Source organism: Aquila chrysaetos, chromosome 13, assembly GCF_900496995.4.
Source record: "Aquila chrysaetos chrysaetos chromosome 13, bAquChr1.4, whole genome shotgun sequence".
NCBI lineage: Eukaryota > Metazoa > Chordata > Aves > Accipitriformes > Accipitridae > Aquila > Aquila chrysaetos.
Genome location: NC_044016.1, coordinates 14,223,138 through 14,241,616, shown reverse-complemented (window position 1 = coordinate 14,241,616; position 18,479 = coordinate 14,223,138). Strand labels below are relative to the sequence as shown.

Below are 18,479 nucleotides of genomic sequence, written 5' to 3'. Positions count from 1 at the left end.
CTAATTTTGTTAAATTAATATCTGTACTGAGGTGATTCTGTTCCAATCCTCATGTCACTGAGATCAGAACAGATGCCTTCCCCCTTGGTTGATCCATAAATAGATATACATGCTTCCTCACCATTTCATGATGTTTGGCTTGTATTAGTGATGGCGAAGAGTAATTCCTGAAATATCACAAGATATACCAATATGGAAAGAGAACAGGTGTAATCAGAACAGAACCTGTTTGTTTTCCCCTACTTTTCAGTAGCATCAATGTTTTAGTTGTTGATTTGAGTGTGTGGTTCCCCCCCATACACATTTGGTTATCTCTCTTTCTATTTTTCCAGGCACTGCTGGAAGAGAACAGAAGAATGTGTTGCTCTCTGCATTGCTCAGGATCCAAAACGCAAGCAGCCTTATATCTAGCTCCTGTGCCAGTTGACTTTGATGATAACTAAGTTTTAACCTACTTCTCTTATCTTAATGATCTTTTAGTGAGAATGCCTGGAAATTTGAATAGTCTAACACTTAATTCAGTACAATCATTGTGGAGTCAAGTGCTGTGCCCAGTTAAAACTTTTTCCCCCAAGTAGTTTCAGCAAAATCTACAATCAGTAATTTTTTTTTTAAAAAAACAAACAGAACAATCCTTCTTATCTGAAAGGAAATGAAAACAGATCCAAGTAGCAGGATTACTTATATAATAATATATATGATACTATCTAGAGTAAGTTAAAGGCTTTTTAAAGGCAAGTCTCTTCCACAACATGTAGAAAAGGAGATAGGACAGATACTGTTATGCCTACTGAGGTTAAAAGTCTTCGGGTTTTTTTGTCTCACTTTTGTCATTTGTAATAAATTGGGTATAATGTTAGTTACCCAGCCCACAGTAGAGGAGCTTTAATTGGCAGTAGCTCACAGGTGTTCTGAGATATTTGGCTAAAAGGCCCTTTAAAAAACAAAACAATCTGCTGCACTCCTTGAGGATCTCAGTGCTTTGTGAAAGAGAGGAAGGTGCATTAGTAAAGGGGGAAGCAGCACCTGCAACAGCATCAAGCATTACTTAGATCACCACTGTACTTGCTTCAGGTAACTTACTATCAGTTTACCAAATCCGGCAAAGCAGTAGCAATCACAGTTATCAGTAACATGCCACACATACCATGCTGGATGCTGTCTAGACAATATACTATCAACAACACAGCACTGCAATATGACTTAACACAGGAGCATCGAGGTCATGGGTGTTCCTGTGCAGCAGAAATCTCAAGACAAAGTAGCCTAAGAAGTGTGTTGTGGCACAAGGGAGCAGAAAAATTATTATAATTAGTTTCTACTAAAAGCTGCTTCTTTTTGAACAATGAGGTTTCTTGCAGAAATAACAAGTGTCAAATTATCTTTTGCTGCTTTTATTCCAGGAACCCTCCAGAGGGGGTTTTGTTTGGTTTGGTTTTTTTAATTGTCCTTCACATAATTAACATCAGAAAACAGGTTGCCTAAATGTCTGCAGGTATTATCAATTACAGATTTGAGAAAGCAAAAAGTTACCATTTGTTGATTTTTTTTTTTTTGTAATTCTAATTAAGTTCAGAAAATATTTCTTTAAAATATCTATCACCTACAAAGCTCATTAAACTGAGATGTCATATGTGTTCTATTCAAGTGTTCATTCTTCTGATGAGAAAGACTCAGATGGCTTAGCTTTAATCTATAACTTAAATACAAGTTCACTAGCTTTTCTAGTAAAGCATAGAGCAGAACTTTGCTATATCCTCCTTATAACAGGGAACCTAATTTAGGAAACTGAGCCTAGTCCTGAAGGTTATTATGAGTGTGAGCTATCACACATGAAAAGAAGCTATAACACTCCCTTTGAACAAGGGAGTAATTTATCTGATTACCATTGGTATTGTTGTGTCTGTAGGACTGCCTACTCCTTGAGTGAGAGCCTATGGTTGAGGAATCTAGAGTACCAAAGCGTTATATTTTTAGTCCACCAATTAGAGGGTTACCACAGAAATATTTCTATATTTCACACTGAATAAGTGAATAAAACACAGCAACATGTAGAACAGTGTCCAGAATAATAATCAACAGCTCTTCACCCATCTAGAGACACTGAGCACCATGGAAATTTCAGAATAAAAATTAAGGCACCTCTAGATTAGATACCTCCCAGGATTTAAAATCAAGGCTCCACTCAAACTATATTTTTGATGAAGTCCTTCTATGATAACTTGTGTTTGAACACCTGAATTCTACCCAGGTCCCATGCTAGGTGCCTCAAATCAGAGAGAGAGCCAGACCAGGAACATTAAGTCAGAGCTTCATCACCCACAGTTCTGCCACTGCCTGTGCTCAGAAACCAGGGCTGAGCAGGTCATCAATTAACTTCTGAGGAGGAGTTGCTGTCATCTAAAAACTAGGTAAGAAGTGTCCAGTCCCATTAGTATGCCTAAGAATCAGGATCAAACCAGCATGAGAAGATTTATAAACAGGCTTAGATACCAAGTACTGGGAGAAGAGAATTTTATGTTCTAGTGTCTCTTTTGAGAATTCCTTCAGTTGTTTCTCCTTGCCTGCCTGCCCCCCCGCCCCATTCAATAATTATTTGGTAGTCAGAGCACAAATGAAAGCACAGAGAACTTCTCATTTACTCCTTTTAAGGTGCTTAACCACTTATTTAGAAACCAGCAACTTCTCTTTTTCCAAGTCTTCAAATAGTTCCAGGGGTCCTGATTAGTCAGTGAATCTTTTTCAGGTGCTTTATTCTTCCTCCATATTATATATATAGTAAACTGCCCCAACAATTGTACATTTATAATTAGGTGCACCCATGCTTATGAGGAAGTTGGCCAGATGCAAGTTTGGTTCCTAGAGTCCTTTTAGGCTGTTAGGCGCTGGTTTTGTGTATGTGTGGTCAGCTCAGTAGATAACTTTGGCACCAGAGTCACTGGGATCAGTCTGGGGACTCCAATGCTAATGTTGCCTCAAAGAAGGATTTCAGGCTTATGTCAGTGGCAAAGGCTTAGTTAGGCATGTTGTCTGCAAAGTGCCCTAATGCACTCCTGTCGACAATGTGCTTGTTCATACATGTCCATGACAACACACCAGCACAAAACTACATGACTTTTTTCTTTACAGCTCTTTCTACACAAGATGCACCTGCACCCTGATTTGGGCACCCATTTTCTATCTGAATCGTACAGATACTGTGTCACCTCATACTTAATAAAGTTACTACATTTTGGCAGGATCGTGCTAACCTCATTAGTACAGTATTGCATAGACAGTCCATCTGTTGCTCACTGTTTCTTCCAGACTCAAAAGCAAAGCCTTTATACAAATATATATTCTAAGCAGTATTACAATAAAGCCTACACAGACCAGAAGCCATACCTGCACCATGCTTTATAAATTAATTATTACCTTAAACACATGTAGGATTGTCCTGAATCACAAGCTGGAGAGGACTTGAAAGCTTAGAAACATACAAAAAGGAGTTTGAGTCTACCTACAAGCATCCACAGAGAGTTATTCCAAGCCTGGATCTCACCTATCCTGGAAGTCAGCATGAGCTTTCCCCTTCAATTCAAATGGGAAAAGGTGATGCAGCCCAATCCTGCCAGTTGTTGAGTAAAGTATCAAGAGGCTGTGGTTGTTCAGTACCTTTAAAATGTTTAATCCCAATGAGAAAACTGATAAGTTTTGTAAAGAGAAAGACAAAACACTCCTTTTTAGCTATTGGTATATTTTGATTTCTATTATTATAGCATTTAAATGGTATAATGAGCGATATAAGCATTATTATAGTACTTCAAATTGAACAAGTAACTTATATCTTACAGTCAGTCTTTCAGTTCATGTAAATTAGCAATATAGATTAAAAATATTTACAGTAGTTAGTGTCTCCTATTGCCACTAGGCTAGACAGGTCTGACCTGATAGGGTACTTATGTTCTTATTTTGAGCTATGCTGACTTCCATGAATTATGAAAATAAAATTATAGTATCTAACTGTATTCCTCCTTATTAAGTGTTGAAATATGAGACAATAACAAAACTATGTTGATTAGCAACGTTACATTATACATCAGCACCAGTTCAAAACAACTAGTATTGCTTGAAGTAATCACAATACTTAAGAAATAATCCTGGTACAGTAAATAAAGCTTAAGTCTTCCCCAGCTGTTTCTATAACATTGAAGACAGACCTACAAAAAGCAACTTTATGCAAAACACATATGTTTGTGGTTCTGAGAGAACTACAAGAGCAAACAACAACCCTCACGGATCACGTTGTAAACACATCAGAGATCAACAGCAGAGCCCAAGTTTGTCCAATTTTTTTTTTTTTTTTAAATAGAACAGTTAAGGCAAGATAATGATCTAATGCTAACTACATTTCATCTTGCAATGCATAAATTGACAGCTTGTAAAAGTCAAGAGAGGAACTCTTCTTCCTCCATGCTTGCTTTATTTTTAGATCTTGCCTGTTCCTTTGAAGTAACAAACACTACCAGAGGCAAAAAAACTAGACTAAGTGGATCAGTAAACTGGTAAAATCAGGTGTGTTGTAGTAAACTCTTTCCTCAAACCCACACAGCATTTACTCACACCTGTAAACCAATCTCATCTTGTTGCATGAAGATAAATGCTTTCACTCCATTGTTAAAAACATTAATTGTACTCTGACTTCAGCTCTCCAGCCACATTTATTTTATAGAACAGATGCACAGAAAGCAACCCTCCCACCATCACTGCATACAAGTAAAGGAAGAAAAATTACTTAAGCTATTTAACAAATTCCTACAAAAACAGCTTGTGTTCATAATGCAGATATTTCAGGGCTTTGGGGTTTCTTTTTATTCATTTTATTTTCAGTTAATAATCCGGAGTGCACTTGAATGAACACTTCAGACTAATGAAGGTCATCACCTCCATGTCTGACAATACACAAGTACTTGTAGAGCTACTCTTCAACATCAAAGCATGCAGAATAGCAGCTGGTTGGACCCAAAGTAAAATTATTGATTTTAAGGTAATAATGAAGATGACAAAGTTAATACCTGCCCTGTAACTCAGAGGAAATATCTGACCTACAGGTCCTAGCACCATCTGGTACAGAAAGATCTTATGCTGTATCCAGTCAGCAATATTTTAAGTGATTGCCCAGAAAGCACAGACGTGCATGAAAACTCTCCCTTTTAACGTTACTGGAATTTTGAGTGAAGCTTGAATGCTAGGGTAATGTATACACACAAAGTCAGACAGTTTGTATTCAGCACCTTTCCAGAAACAAGCCCTGAAATGGCAAAGTCATTAGGCAAATCATTCCCAACGCACACATCAGATTCCCTGCTGCAAACAGCTCTCCTGTTTGGGGTCTACAAGTCTACAAATTTAGAACACTTCTTTCTAAATTCCTGTTGCTCTAGGTTAAATACATCTCCAAGATCTTTGGCCCAGTAATTCATTAGAAGTTGCATCAGAACACCACACTGGAAGATTCAAACACTGCTTTGTATTTTTAGAGTTGCTAAATAGGTGCATGTACGTGTACATTACACAGCTAAATAAAAAATTATGTCCTAGGTTTGTGAGATAAATTACACTGAAGTTGTAGCAAAATTATTTGGGTTCTAAAACACTACATTATATAACTTTATAAACCACTGAGAAAGATGTCATGGCTATGACAAAGTAAACTAGGTGTAAGCACATTTGGAGCTTCAGTGACGAATTTGGGTACATCTTTGTTATGTCAGAGAAAAATAGAACTTCTGTAGTGCTGTACAACTACAGCAAAAATATTATTTAAAGATTTTTTAATGTTTTTCCCCTTGAAGGCAGCACTAAAGCATGTACACAATGAAGCTTGTACTTCACTCATAGCAGAGCTAAACTCTTCTATGCAAGTTGCCCACAAGTTCAAACTGTATGCTTTATGGTTTGAAAATAGATTTGACAATCCAACTGAGCAAAGCAACTAAACACGCGCCAATGCGTAGGACTGAAGCTTGAAAGCTTCAGCATATGATTTCCAAACACTACTGGGGTTTGATCCTGAAATACAGCCATTGCGCCTTACCTAGCTTCTTGGTATCTCTCTCTTCCTCCAAAAACCCTAGGGCAGGGACTGGACTCTGTGCAGAAGGCAGATTTGGGCACCTCCGAATGGGCTCCACCAAAACCACTGTGCTGAGCAGAGAATTGCACACAGAACACACAGCTGTCCACAACTGAACCACAAGGAAATGCCTGAAGGGTCGTTTAAATGCCACCCTGCCATGCTCTGATCTCAGGGTGCTGCAGGGAGCCACCTCCACTGAGGAGCCACAGGGCCCTGTACTGTACTTTATCCAAGAGCCAAGCGAAGCTCATTCTCTTCTTGCAAATCACAGCCAGAGATCTATAACCTCATTTTACTCAATAGTCCCAGGAAAAGAGCAGTCTCACAAGAAGCAGAAGCCCCAGGAACAGCTCCCATCTCTGCACAGAAGGAAGTCAAACTCAAATCTTTGCTGTCCTGCAGGAACATCCCAGGCACTGTCTGCTGTTAAAGATATTTCCACCCCCTCTTGGTACAGCTCCACAATATTGCAGCAAGATCAACTGAGCCATGCAGGAAGCACTACAGTTTTGCTAGTGAGCTAGAGGATAATTCCGACTCCCCAAATACAGTTACAAAAATTATTACTCTATAAAATAGAAGCAAGTACTGACAGAAAGCACATATCATTACAATGCAATTGTTCCAGTGGCAATTATTTGCCTGAACACATTTGTGATCTGAGCTGTCTGTAGCATCTTGGCAGACATTACAAAATGAAGGTGAAAACACATTTTGACTTCGGAAAAAATCATCAGCAGATTGTCGAACCACAAATAGATCAGCTTTGTTTATGACAACCTGAGAAAAATGTTAACAGTTACTGATTGCTTCCTGATATGGGTGACTAACAACCCACATGGTTCAAACCCTATATGCTTTATTACCAAGTGGCAAATAAACATTCAATGCACAGGTCCCCCTCATCAGACAATATCTTGTTATTCTTTTCAAGAGGAGAATGGTAAACACTGAATGAAACTGAGTAAAAGCTTCACAGAATGAAAGGAATTAATTTCATTTTTTTATCCACCAAAACCTACTAGATTAGCTTTACTTCTAAACCAAGATAGGAAACTGTATGCCAGCACTGGAATCGGGAATCAGATTGCCTTGTCCCATCAGACTTACAGTTTAAAATTTAAATTGACCAACTCTGGCTTCTATTTCCAATATGGTTGACAATGTTCAGTTGTCTAAAGCTATTTCTTCCATCTTTTGGATATAAGCTAGGCAATTTACACCCAATTCTTCACTGAAAGCAATTTACCACTACTTACATCTTTGCCATTTTAGATGCAGCTGCCCTGATTTATGCCAGTATGTCAACAGAATCAGGCTGCGACACTACAATAATGCAAATGTTGCTTTGCTGTGTTCTGCATCCCCCAAAATACCATTGCATAGTTGCATAGGGTTTATTTATATTGTATATACAGACACACACATATATATACACACAAACACACCTATATATGCCTTCTGAGTATTTTTACACAGTAATTAGTTGTATCTTGCCCATACTGGGGAAATTTGTGCCAAGCATACCATGCGTGCTTGGTGTTTTGTAACATGACTAGCCCATTATTGGCAGTCAGAGAGATAGAGATTGATACTAAAGGTCATTTTTATTTATGTCAGACACAGGATGTTTCAGAAGCTTTTATGGAGCAGCTACATCTGTGCTCTCTGTGGGTTGGATCTGCTCCATACATACTGCTGGAGGATAGAAAAAGCAGATCATACAAGAGGGAAGCACTATCCTGGGCTTCACTGGAAGCCAACTACACTAAATGCTCCACCTAACCCAGCCTTTTCACAGCATCCCAGGCAGTTGGGCTGTGCAGCTCATAGACATTGCTCATGGAGGGCCAAAGGTTGTTTTTTTACTATCAGTTTTAATCTAATAGAAAGTTTTCACGGCATTTATTTCCTCTATAGCAAAATTAACTCTACTTGCAAAGCTTCCTCCCCCTCAGAGGGAAATAAGATGTAGGCTCGGAAGCCCAAATCCACAATGATATTTAAGTGCCTGAGGAACTGTGCCAGAGTGTCTGGCAGGGGAAGCTAAACAGACTCAATTTTAAAAGGGAACATAGTGAATGGAGAGACAGACTGAAAGCTCAGGAAAATGAAGTACTCCTTTTATCTACTATGGGGGGAGCTGTTAAGTGGCAAAGCAAACTTCTTTTCTGTCCTTGCTCATCTGTGTGCTTTAACCCACTGCGAGTGCCATCTCCACCCGTATTTGAGACTGGTCTTTGCTGCAGCTGGCACCAAGTTAGTCACAGATGCTATTTCCAGGACATCAACATCAGTGCAGTGGGAGCTGGACAGAGATAAATACAGTTTGTATGATCACATGAACAGTCATCTTCCAGCTTCTTGCCCTGCAGGTCTAATAAAAATACTCTTTGTGAAAGGTACTAATATTCATCTTCCTTAAAACAAGACACACACAAACAGTAGAAAATATTTTGAAAACCTGTGTTACTGATTATTTTATACAGCCTGTGTGTTTTGTCATTAAACTGCTATTTTCCATATTTATTTCTTAACATTTCACATTGAACCCATTTTTAAAATTTCCTCTTATATCTATATTGGGACAAATGCTATTCTCATCTGTATTTGTGTATTCCCCTGATCTCACAGCACTGCAACAGAGGACAATTTGGCTCTCTATCTACATAGGCATTATAGCTAAAGCCTGACACAATGATGGAACTGCATCAGCGCATGAAGGTTGCTTAACACAAAGTACACTCCAATATAACACTTCTAATCTGCAGGTTATAACTTCACTCTAATAGTGTACCTTATTCAAGATAATAGAACAAAACTTTTGGTCCTTTACCACCCTTATTACAGCTGAGTTAGTCTTTACAGAAATGCTGGAAAAGCAGAAATTATTAGCTGCATCCTGTTGAAAAGGAACAGCTTCCAGATGTTGATGTTAACATGTGGAGATACATGGAGAAGACAGCACTGCAGAGCAATGATAACATCTCCAAAAAAAAAAAAAAAGTCAGTTAACGAACTTCTTTCTCATTATTTTGGAATTCAACTAAAAATTAAGTGTAGTCCAAAGCAATCTCTAAAGTTAGCTTGTTAATCATCTAAACAAAAAAGAGTTATAAATTGAAACTGAAAGACCATTCATATTTTCCATTTTTTGGATTTGACCCTGCCCTAGCAAAGATTACATCTGCTTGGAGTGGACTCTGCAGTAGAGCAATGGAAAGCATTCAAGTGCCATTGACATGTCCCATATTTCTATTCTTAAAAGCTCAGCGTACGGAAGTCTTTTTTTAAAAGAAAGAGGTTCTTCTGAAAATATTTTAGAGGACTAGGAGCTAAAAGAGATTTCTTTAATTCATTGTATTGCTTTCTCAAATAAATGCACACTGTTAGAATCTGACATTCATTTATCTGATTTGAAGAAGTAAGGTTAGGAAACGTATGCTAGAGCAAGCAAGTAGTAGTTCTTATGCATGTGTTTTAAAGGCACGCAAACCCCCTTTCACTCAAATGCCTGATGTGTTTAGGAAAATAATAGACATAATTTATCTGCCATAAGGTCCTCACTGAAGAGGTTCATGCTGTGAGGATTTCCATGGCAACTACTTAAAGTGACATAAGTGTTCATTTTTAATATTGAGAACCCAGGGACATGATTAGCTACAGTAATAATACCACATAAACCACATAAACAGAGATCTTTTGTTCAGGGCCAAGTAAACAAACTTTCCTTTTCCTCTACGCGAACCAACTTCAGAATCATTCACCAAGTTAAAAAAAAACTTATGTTTTCTATCAAATTTTTTACAAGAAACAGTAATGCATTTACATATACACATATAGCTGAAATAATGAGTTCCTTAAATTACCTAGTAAACAGTATATCAGGTAGCCTCTAGAAAGTCTACATGAAGAAGATTATACCCAGGTCAACCCAAAGAGGCACAAAACCAGATTTTTGTAGAACTTTCCAAGTCTATTGAAATTCACCTGCAAAGAGATTCCAAAGAGATGACAAGTGCTCAACAGTCATTAAAATATTTTAAAAAATAAGTACTCACCAGTATATTGAAGCTGCTGCAACAAATTGAAGTTCTAGCATGATATAGCAGTAAATAGGGGAACCTAAATTAATAGGCATTGCTCCAGAGTGAAGAAGAAACAATCCGATACCTACCTTAACAAACATGAAACTGGAACAGCCTGCTCCTTTATACCTGTTTCCCTTCCCTCCAGGTGCAGTCTTGATTTTACCAGGCATGAGTTAGGGGCAGGAATTAAGCACACCCTGCCAATCCCAACCTGCAGACTCTGAAGAGATTACAACCAGCCAGCATAGACACTATCCAAGGTTAATTTATAATGGGGTGGGACTGATAGGGAACAAATCCTAAAACCACTTGGCCCCAGCTAACACTTCTCAGCCCTGGTCTTCATGGTGGTTGCTTGATCCAGCTGAATGTATTCACCTCACAGAGCTGGTGGCCGATACCTTTACTTATCAGCTAAAGTCATACTTTAAAAGCACTCCTTCTGCAATATAGTGCAGTTGATATAGATCATTAAAGCCAGCTTGAAAAAATACAGTTTACTTTTATGCAATCATCTGAAAGAGAGACTTTCATATCAACTAAAGTAAAGCTCCACAAAATACCTAGTTTTTATATTCTCTTTAATTCTTACATCTATTTCAAACCTCCATTAAAACTGCATAACATTAATTTATTCAGGAAAGCTTAATAGTCTCCTTTTGGAAGTTTTCTCCATTAAGCTGATATTACTGTCACTTCATGGAAGGGCTGAACAGATGTCCTTTTTTTCCTATGAGGGTTATTATTCAGAGCTATGCTTACAGAGGCAGTTTCTTACAGTAAAAGTGCCTGGAAATAAATGTTCTCTGTGATATACCATCTCATCTTCTTATCCTCTGACTGGTCAAACAATGACAAAACTGTATTGTTCACGTTAAAGGACGTTTAAGGACTCATTCATGAAAGACATAGTAGTGGTGGAGAAACATATCAAGGAAGAGCAATGAGTCAGACTGTCGGCAGGCACGTCAGCTGGAGGAAGCCACGTACATCCAGGCTGCACATGAACTCCCTGAACAATTCTACTCTGCCTATTTTTACCACTGAAAAATACTTTAACTTTTACCCTCTTGGGAAAAAGGAAGATGGCAAGGTTTAAAGGGACTTGTCCTAGGATTGCAGTGATAGGCAGCAGAGCCTTTGCTGTGGGCGTCCTTCAAATGGGACGAAGGAAAGGATGAGCTGAGCTAGAGAAGAACAAAGGCAGAGTTAATGCACAAATTCCTATACCTGCTCATCAGCTAGCATCCTGAAAGCAGGGACTTGGCACAGAAACAACTCCATTGCCACAACTGAGTGGGGAGGGGATATTTATTCTCAGTGCACCCTGCAGCTAATGTCACTGCCTCTCAACCTGGGCACTGGAGAATGGCATATCCTCCCTGTCTTTATTTATTCCCACAATATTAAGTGCTTTTCTTCACCAGGGATGAAAATATCGAGTTTCTGAACATGCTATGTGTAGGTTTTTTACTGCATTCACTACCACATACAGCTACAAAGCATGTGGATAATACATAGTGTAGTCCCGTGTGGCTTGGACAGACATTGCTATTGCTGCATGCTCAGAGGAGTTTTTCTTTAGGATTCCCTGTCCTCTGGGAAAAAGCTAACCCTCTTTCTGCTTAGGCTTGTGCTATTGCTGGAGACCAGGAAGGAAAAGAAAAGCTGCACAGAAGGCAAACCCCGCTATAATTGAGTGATCAATAAAGCAAATACTCTATGATGTAAGGCTCCCATGCTCAGCAAGGCACTGTAAAAACCTAGATTGAGACAATCTGTTTCTCTGAGGCTTGTAGGCTAAATAGCAAGCTAAAGGAAGGAAGCTACACAACAAATGGAGAAAGGCATCTGACAAAAGCCTCATTAGCCCTCCATTTCCTTCACCCACAGCATATGTTTGTTTCTTCTCAGAGCTGGCATTTCCAAAGGTCTGTATGCTCAGTACTTATCCTAAGTATCTAGCAGGGATCTGAATTCCCATTGCAAAAAGGAAACTACTCACATTTTGGAACTGTGAGCACAGGACAAGTTCATTCAGTAAATTGTCTTGGATTACCCTCTGATTCAGGATGCATCTCTGTTGCTGAACAGGCAAGTGCTGGAAGTGAGACTGAGAGCTGTTCCCAGTCTCATCCCGCAGCTCTGTTCTGGGGCGTTCCAGCTAGTGCCTTTCAAAATTAGGGAGTACTTTGAGGGAAGAGCACTCCTAAGGACCACTCCCTGCAGGATGAATGAGGTTACAGGTTTGTCTCCCTCCAGCCTTTGCAATCCTCTGGCATTACCCCATCATGGTTTGCATTCTCCATCACTCCTGGCATACCCTCATACCACATACCAGACATAAAAAATGTGGCACAAGCTTCTCAGCAAACATACTATCTTTTAGGAACTTCTCATTTAGACCATCTTGTTTTCAAGTCAAAACAAGCTTGCATTATTGTTATCCACAGCTCATTTCTTACTTCCCCCAGAACCACAGATCTATACATTTATCCTCTTTCTATGATGTATAAATTTACCTGACTTCTGATGTATAAATTTACCTGACTATGCTAATACACATAGCCATGTTTGAATGTATATTTACAATGAAAATGTTGTTTCACTGAACACTAGGGATGTGTTCCCTGTTCTCTGAGTTCAGTCAGCAAAAACTCAATGGATGTCAACAGAGTCAGTCGGGATTTTCATCTGTATAAATAGGAGCAGGATCTGACAGCCACACAAATTACATCTGCTCCATTGCAGCCATCTGTAATTCAATCTCCAAAATATTAATCAAGTTTATCTGACATGATTTTTCCTCCATCATCAGCTCATGATGCTTATTGCTTCTTGGTCTGTTACCCTTATACACTAGATTTTTATTCCCCTTAATATATCTGCCTTTAAGAGAGATTGCATTAGATTTATTGGACAACTTTTTAGTGATCAATACCACATTACCTTCTCTTTAATCATTCTATACATATCATCTGTTTGCTATATGTCTCTCTGTGGTCTTGTCTTTCTTTGCACTGCTAACCTAACACAATATGTTTAGTTTTAGCAGTACACTTCAGTATTATAACTCCTTATACACTGAAAGACTAGTAGGTCAAGCACCATCTTGATTTTTATGCCATCTTAGAGTTTCATTTCATTATCCTGAGTTCTCAGGCCTTACTCTGAAGTAAGGTTTGTCAAGACCCAGACTGGACAGACCAGGAAGTTGTGTTTAATTCGAAATTCCCTGGGGCTAAATTAAGGTGAAACGACACCAAACGATCAGTTAAAGATTTTATTCATGACAGAAGCAAACTGAACTGGGGAGGCGTGGTAGTAGGTGGCAGGGTTTCTCACAACAGGAATTGGCGCATAAGACTACTTCTGTAAACTGTGTAACCATATACATCGATTCAGGGAATAAGGAGATCCCTCCTGTTGAGTCACGAGGTTCAGAGCAGACCTCCTTGCTTTCCAGACTCCTCCTCAGAGAAGGGTCTAGGGGCGGCTGGATCTACTCTTAGTCTCAGACTTGGTCAATGGTTTATATCTTGAAACGGATGAGGTGTAGGGATTGTGAAAAAGGAAAAGGAAAGAGAGAAGAAGTCAGAGAGAGAAAAAGGAAGAGAGCAAGATTTCAGCAGTCCTGGGTCCAGTGTTGGTTCAGTCAGCCGAGGGGTGCAGTCAGCTGATGGGTCCAGTTCTAGCGGGCTTACGCGCCCGGGGCTTCAGTTTGTGTCCTTTTATTATCCTTGTGTCCTTTTATTATCGCTCCTTCGGGCGGGCACCCGAATTCGTCAGGTTAATGAGCAGTTTGTGAGCCTTTGGGCTTGTGGGTCCTTTGTGGAGTAACTTCTCCTTCCCTGCAGACAGGGCCATTGTTTGATCTTTGTATCAGAACAGCTTATCAGAACAGGGAGCTGCGCACCCTCCAGCACGCCCTCCCCCTCCTGTTGCTGATGTCTGAGCTGATGGGCTTTTCGCCTTGGTTCCTTGCTGTGCAGGGTTTGTCTTTAAGCAGAACTTGCCCCACCACAATGTTTGAGACATTAACTCTTTCAGTCTCTCACAAGGTTACATTTCATTTTTCTCAACAATGACAAGGGCTAGAGTCCTTTTTTTCACTCCCTTCTAATAAAAGCTTTGATTTCTTTAAGCAGTTAATTTCTGCTAGAATTCAGAAAAACACTACCTGTTTTGAGATCTGACAGAAATGGATATACTATAAAGTCTTTTTGAAAACCTGTTGACACTTAAGTTTTTCTGTGGTAAAGTACTGCAATTGCACTATCACATCATTTTACCTTACTGTCTTCTCCAGGGATGACGGGCTGTCCCACTTTTCTTCTGTGCATTTGTTCAGCTGTACTTTATATTATTTTTTTCTAGAATTAATAAACATAAGAATCAGAACATACGCGTCTAGAGCTCTCCCGCTCTCACATCACACTATATCAAAACACTTCTATAGTCCAAACTTGGCTACTGAATCCACTTAAATAAATATGGGATTGTTTCACCACAATTTAAATTTGCAACTTCCAGATATTATGCAATTTTGAAAAACCTCCACTGATCTTCCTGAAAGTATCTTCTTTCCAATTCTTGTTAGATCTTATTAACTATTCTAGAGAATATTTCAATAGAAGCAAAGAAAACAAACCAGGTATTCTATATTATTAATAAATATCTTTGACTTCCCTCTAGTTTGACCGGGAACAGTCCACCTTGTTTGATCTTTGGGTCTTCCTGATGCTATGTATGGTATATGGAAATCTCTGTTTTTCTTAAAGAATCTTTTTATATCTTATTAGTCTTCTCATTACTCAGCATAGAACAGTGTACCAAAACGGTAATTTTTCTACAAAAATACATATAGTGTATAAGTCTACAATTGCTTGAATGGGTTAACAACAACTAACATTGGGTCGAGCCAATCTAATTTCCTTCTAGAAACAAGGCAAATAAAGGAGAAATAGTAACTGTCATATTTTGACCCCACTAAGGCCCTAGACACTGGTTCACATAGGAGAGAAGCGAATTAAGAAAGTATTGTTGTATTGGTTTTGTGTGGCAAGGTTTTGGTAGCGGGGGGGGTGTTACAGGGGTGGCTTCTGTAAGAAGTTGCTGGAAGCTTCCCCTATGTTCGAGAGAGAGAGCCAATACCAGCCGGCTCTAAGACGCCTGAGGACCCGCCGCTGGCCAAGGCCGAGCCAATTAGTGATAGTGGTAACGCCTCTGTGATAACATTTTGAAGAAGGAAAAAGTTGGGACAGGTGGAATTTCGGCAGCCGGAGAGAGGAGTGAGAACATGTAAGAGAAACAACCCTGCGGACACCAAGGTCAGTGAAGAAGGAGGGGGAGGAGGTGCTCCAGGCGCCGGAGCAGAGATTCCCCTGCAGCCTGTGGTGAAGACCATGGTGAGGCAGGCTGTTCCCCTGCAGTCCATGGAGGTCCACGGTGGAGCAGATATCCACCTGTAGCCCGTGGAGGACTCCACGCCAGAGCAGGTGGGTTCCTGAAGGAGGCTGTGACCCCGTGGGAACCCCGCGCTGGAGCAGGCTCCTGGCAGGACCTGCAGATCTGTGGAGAGAGGAGCCCACGGAGCAGGTTTTCTGGCAGGACTTGTGACCCCGTGGGGGACCCACGCTGGAGCAGTGTGCTCCTGAAGGACTGCACACCGTGGAAAGGACCCATGCTGGAGCAGTTCATGAAGAACTGCAGCCCATGGGAAGGGCCCACGTTGGAGAAGTTCGTGGAGGACTGTCTCCCGTGCATGGGACCCCACGCTGGAGCAGGGAAGAGTGTGATGAGTCCTCCCCCTGAGGAGGATGAAGCGGCAGAAAACAACATGTGATGAACTGACCGTAAACCCCATTCCCCGTCCCCCTGTGCCGCTGGGGGGGGTTGGTAGAGAAGCCGGGAGTGAAGTTGTGCCCAGGAAGAAGGGAGGGGTGGAGGGAAGGTGTTCTGAGATTTGGTTTTATTTCTCATTACCCTACTCTGGTTGATTTGTAATAAAGTGAGTTAATTTTCCCCAAGTTGAGTCTGTTTTGCCCGTGACGGTAAGTGGTGAGTGATCTCTCCTGTCCTTATCTCGACCCACAAGCTCTTTGTTATATTTTCTCTCCCCTGTCCAGCTGAGGAGGGGGAGTGATAGAACAGCTTTGGTGGGCACCTGGCAACCAGCCAGGGTCAACCCATCACAATTGTCTAGGTGAAAATACTTTCAGTTGAACTTCAAGTGATACTTAAAACTAGTTGAATAAAATACTGCAGAGAATTGTTAGCTGTTGACTGGCAAAATGGTCTTGCATTCAATGCTGTATAAATCATGGTAACCTGGATGATGCAATAGACAGCATATGAATTTAAAACACATACAATCTCAAACCAGGTAGAATTCCAGTACCCTAGAGGTCAGGCTTAGAATTCAAAACTTTCTTGATACATTTGTAGAAAGTTCTAAAAACAATAGAGTGAAATTCAGTGGGGACAACTGAACAACCATGAACGCCCATAAGCACAAACAAATCAACTGCATAAAAACATGGGCAACAACTTGCTATGCAAATGTTCTACTGGAAAACTTTTGGAGGTTATTGTGGATCACAAGATGAATATGGATCATTAGCAGGGCATTAGAAAGGAAAGAACAGACTGTACTGAGATGAACAAACAAAATGCTGAAGGAATTTTTTCCAGTCTATGGGGGACTCACAAGGCTGCAGGTAAGGTCTTGCTTCCAGTTTTGAGTACCACATCTCAGGAGGGAGGTAGGCAATACATAGTTACACCTGCCCCTCCCTAAACAACCACCCTGCATAAAAGTCAGTCTAGGTTTTTTGATTAATATGCAGCATCTGAATACTTCCTCCACTAAGATGAAAGACATACTTGTTCATGAGTCTTCATATAAAGTTTATGTCAGACTTCTCAAAGCAAAGCACCTTCCAAAGATTCCCACAATATCTTATGCTTTTTAAAAACCCAAAATATTATTTGTAAGTTTTAAAAACTTGTGCATATCAGTTTTTTGCAGAAAAAAATAATTAAACACAGGCTAATTCTCCACATGAATGTTGATTTTAAGTACAGCTGATAAAATCTGAAAGGCTGAGATTAGTAAAGCAGTGTCTCTGTATCAGGTGCTTATTCTTTTTGTCATTCTTCAAATGGAGATTTCAAATTAGAAAGACTTGACCTATTCATCCCTGATACAGATACCAAGGAAGTCATAACAGACAAGAGAGCTGTTTCTACCCAACATTACCAAGCAAAAGTCAAGAATCTTAAATAAAAATAACCTCAAAGGGGCCAAAGGACAGCCAGTGTTAATGATGAATTATAGTAAAATCCCAGTAAAATTTTTCTACTTCTGGCACTGCAGCTGAAGAGGACATAAATTACTGTTTCATTCCCCAGAGAGCAATTTAGCCTTCTTTTTAAAGGAATTCTAAAACCTTGTAAACTCCAGACAAGACTTCACATTTTCTTACTGCTCTGCAAATATTAAGAGTGCCTAGTTTTTTAAATATTTTTAGGCATGTTGATTTGACATACAGTAAGATTTAAATTATCTAATTTTGGACTACCATTTGGTCCAACTTTTCATTAAAGTAAATCTAAAGTAATACCAGGGGAATTGGTACTGATTGCAATAGCAGGAAGTTGTATCAGAATACATTTCCTGAACAAAGGACACATTTACAAAGGTTTTGTTGTATCTGGTACAATGTCTATTATCTCAGATGGAACCAGTTGCCTTCTGCAAAAATTTAAGAGTTTACTCCTTAACAGTCAATATTGCTACTTTCAGATACTAAAAATCCTAATCACAAAACTGATTTAAAAATCATATTTTGTAAAAATAAAATGTATTTAAGTTTTCCATTTTTACCCATCTACTTTAAGGTTTAACCCATCTCATTTACAAACTTCACAGCGTTATCTCAAGAGCCAGAGACATCTAGAAAGCAGGAAGTATGCTGGAATTTATCCTTTTCTCCCTCCCTCACTGTCTTGCTGCCAAGTATTATATGACTGAAGAAGAGCTGGCAATCCTGGTTATCAGAATATAAATGACAAACTGAGTGTCTAGGGTTCAAGACCGTAATCCAGCCAAGCTGTTACTCCTTCCCTTTCCTTGTATTTATAACAGCATCTGTTCCCTCAATCTTCATAGTGAATAGCAAAGTTGAAGAAATGAGGCAATTTTCCCTTTTTTTTACTCATCTGCGTGGCCTCTTGCCTAACTACCTGCCTGTCACTCAGTACATGTA

The 18,479-nt window shown here is 39.6% G+C and overlaps 2 protein-coding genes across 4 annotated transcripts in view; one reads left to right on the top strand and one right to left on the bottom strand.

Annotated features, from left to right (window-relative positions):
• Window positions 1-1,642, top strand: part of HAAO (3-hydroxyanthranilate 3,4-dioxygenase) — a 36,200-nt gene extending 34,558 nt beyond the window's left edge. For all 3 annotated transcript variants that reach the window (XM_030035058.2, XM_030035055.2, XM_030035059.1), the window contains one exon: window positions 333-1,642. In XM_030035058.2, coding sequence (XP_029890918.1) covers window positions 333-411 — 79 coding nt within the window. In that variant the 3' untranslated portion in view covers window positions 412-1,642. The remainder of the gene's footprint in view (window positions 1-332) is intronic.
• The window catches only part of MTA3 (metastasis associated 1 family member 3), a 228,288-nt gene that overhangs the window by 25,915 nt on the left and 183,894 nt on the right, over window positions 1-18,479 (bottom strand). The gene's annotated exons all lie outside the window — the stretch shown is intronic.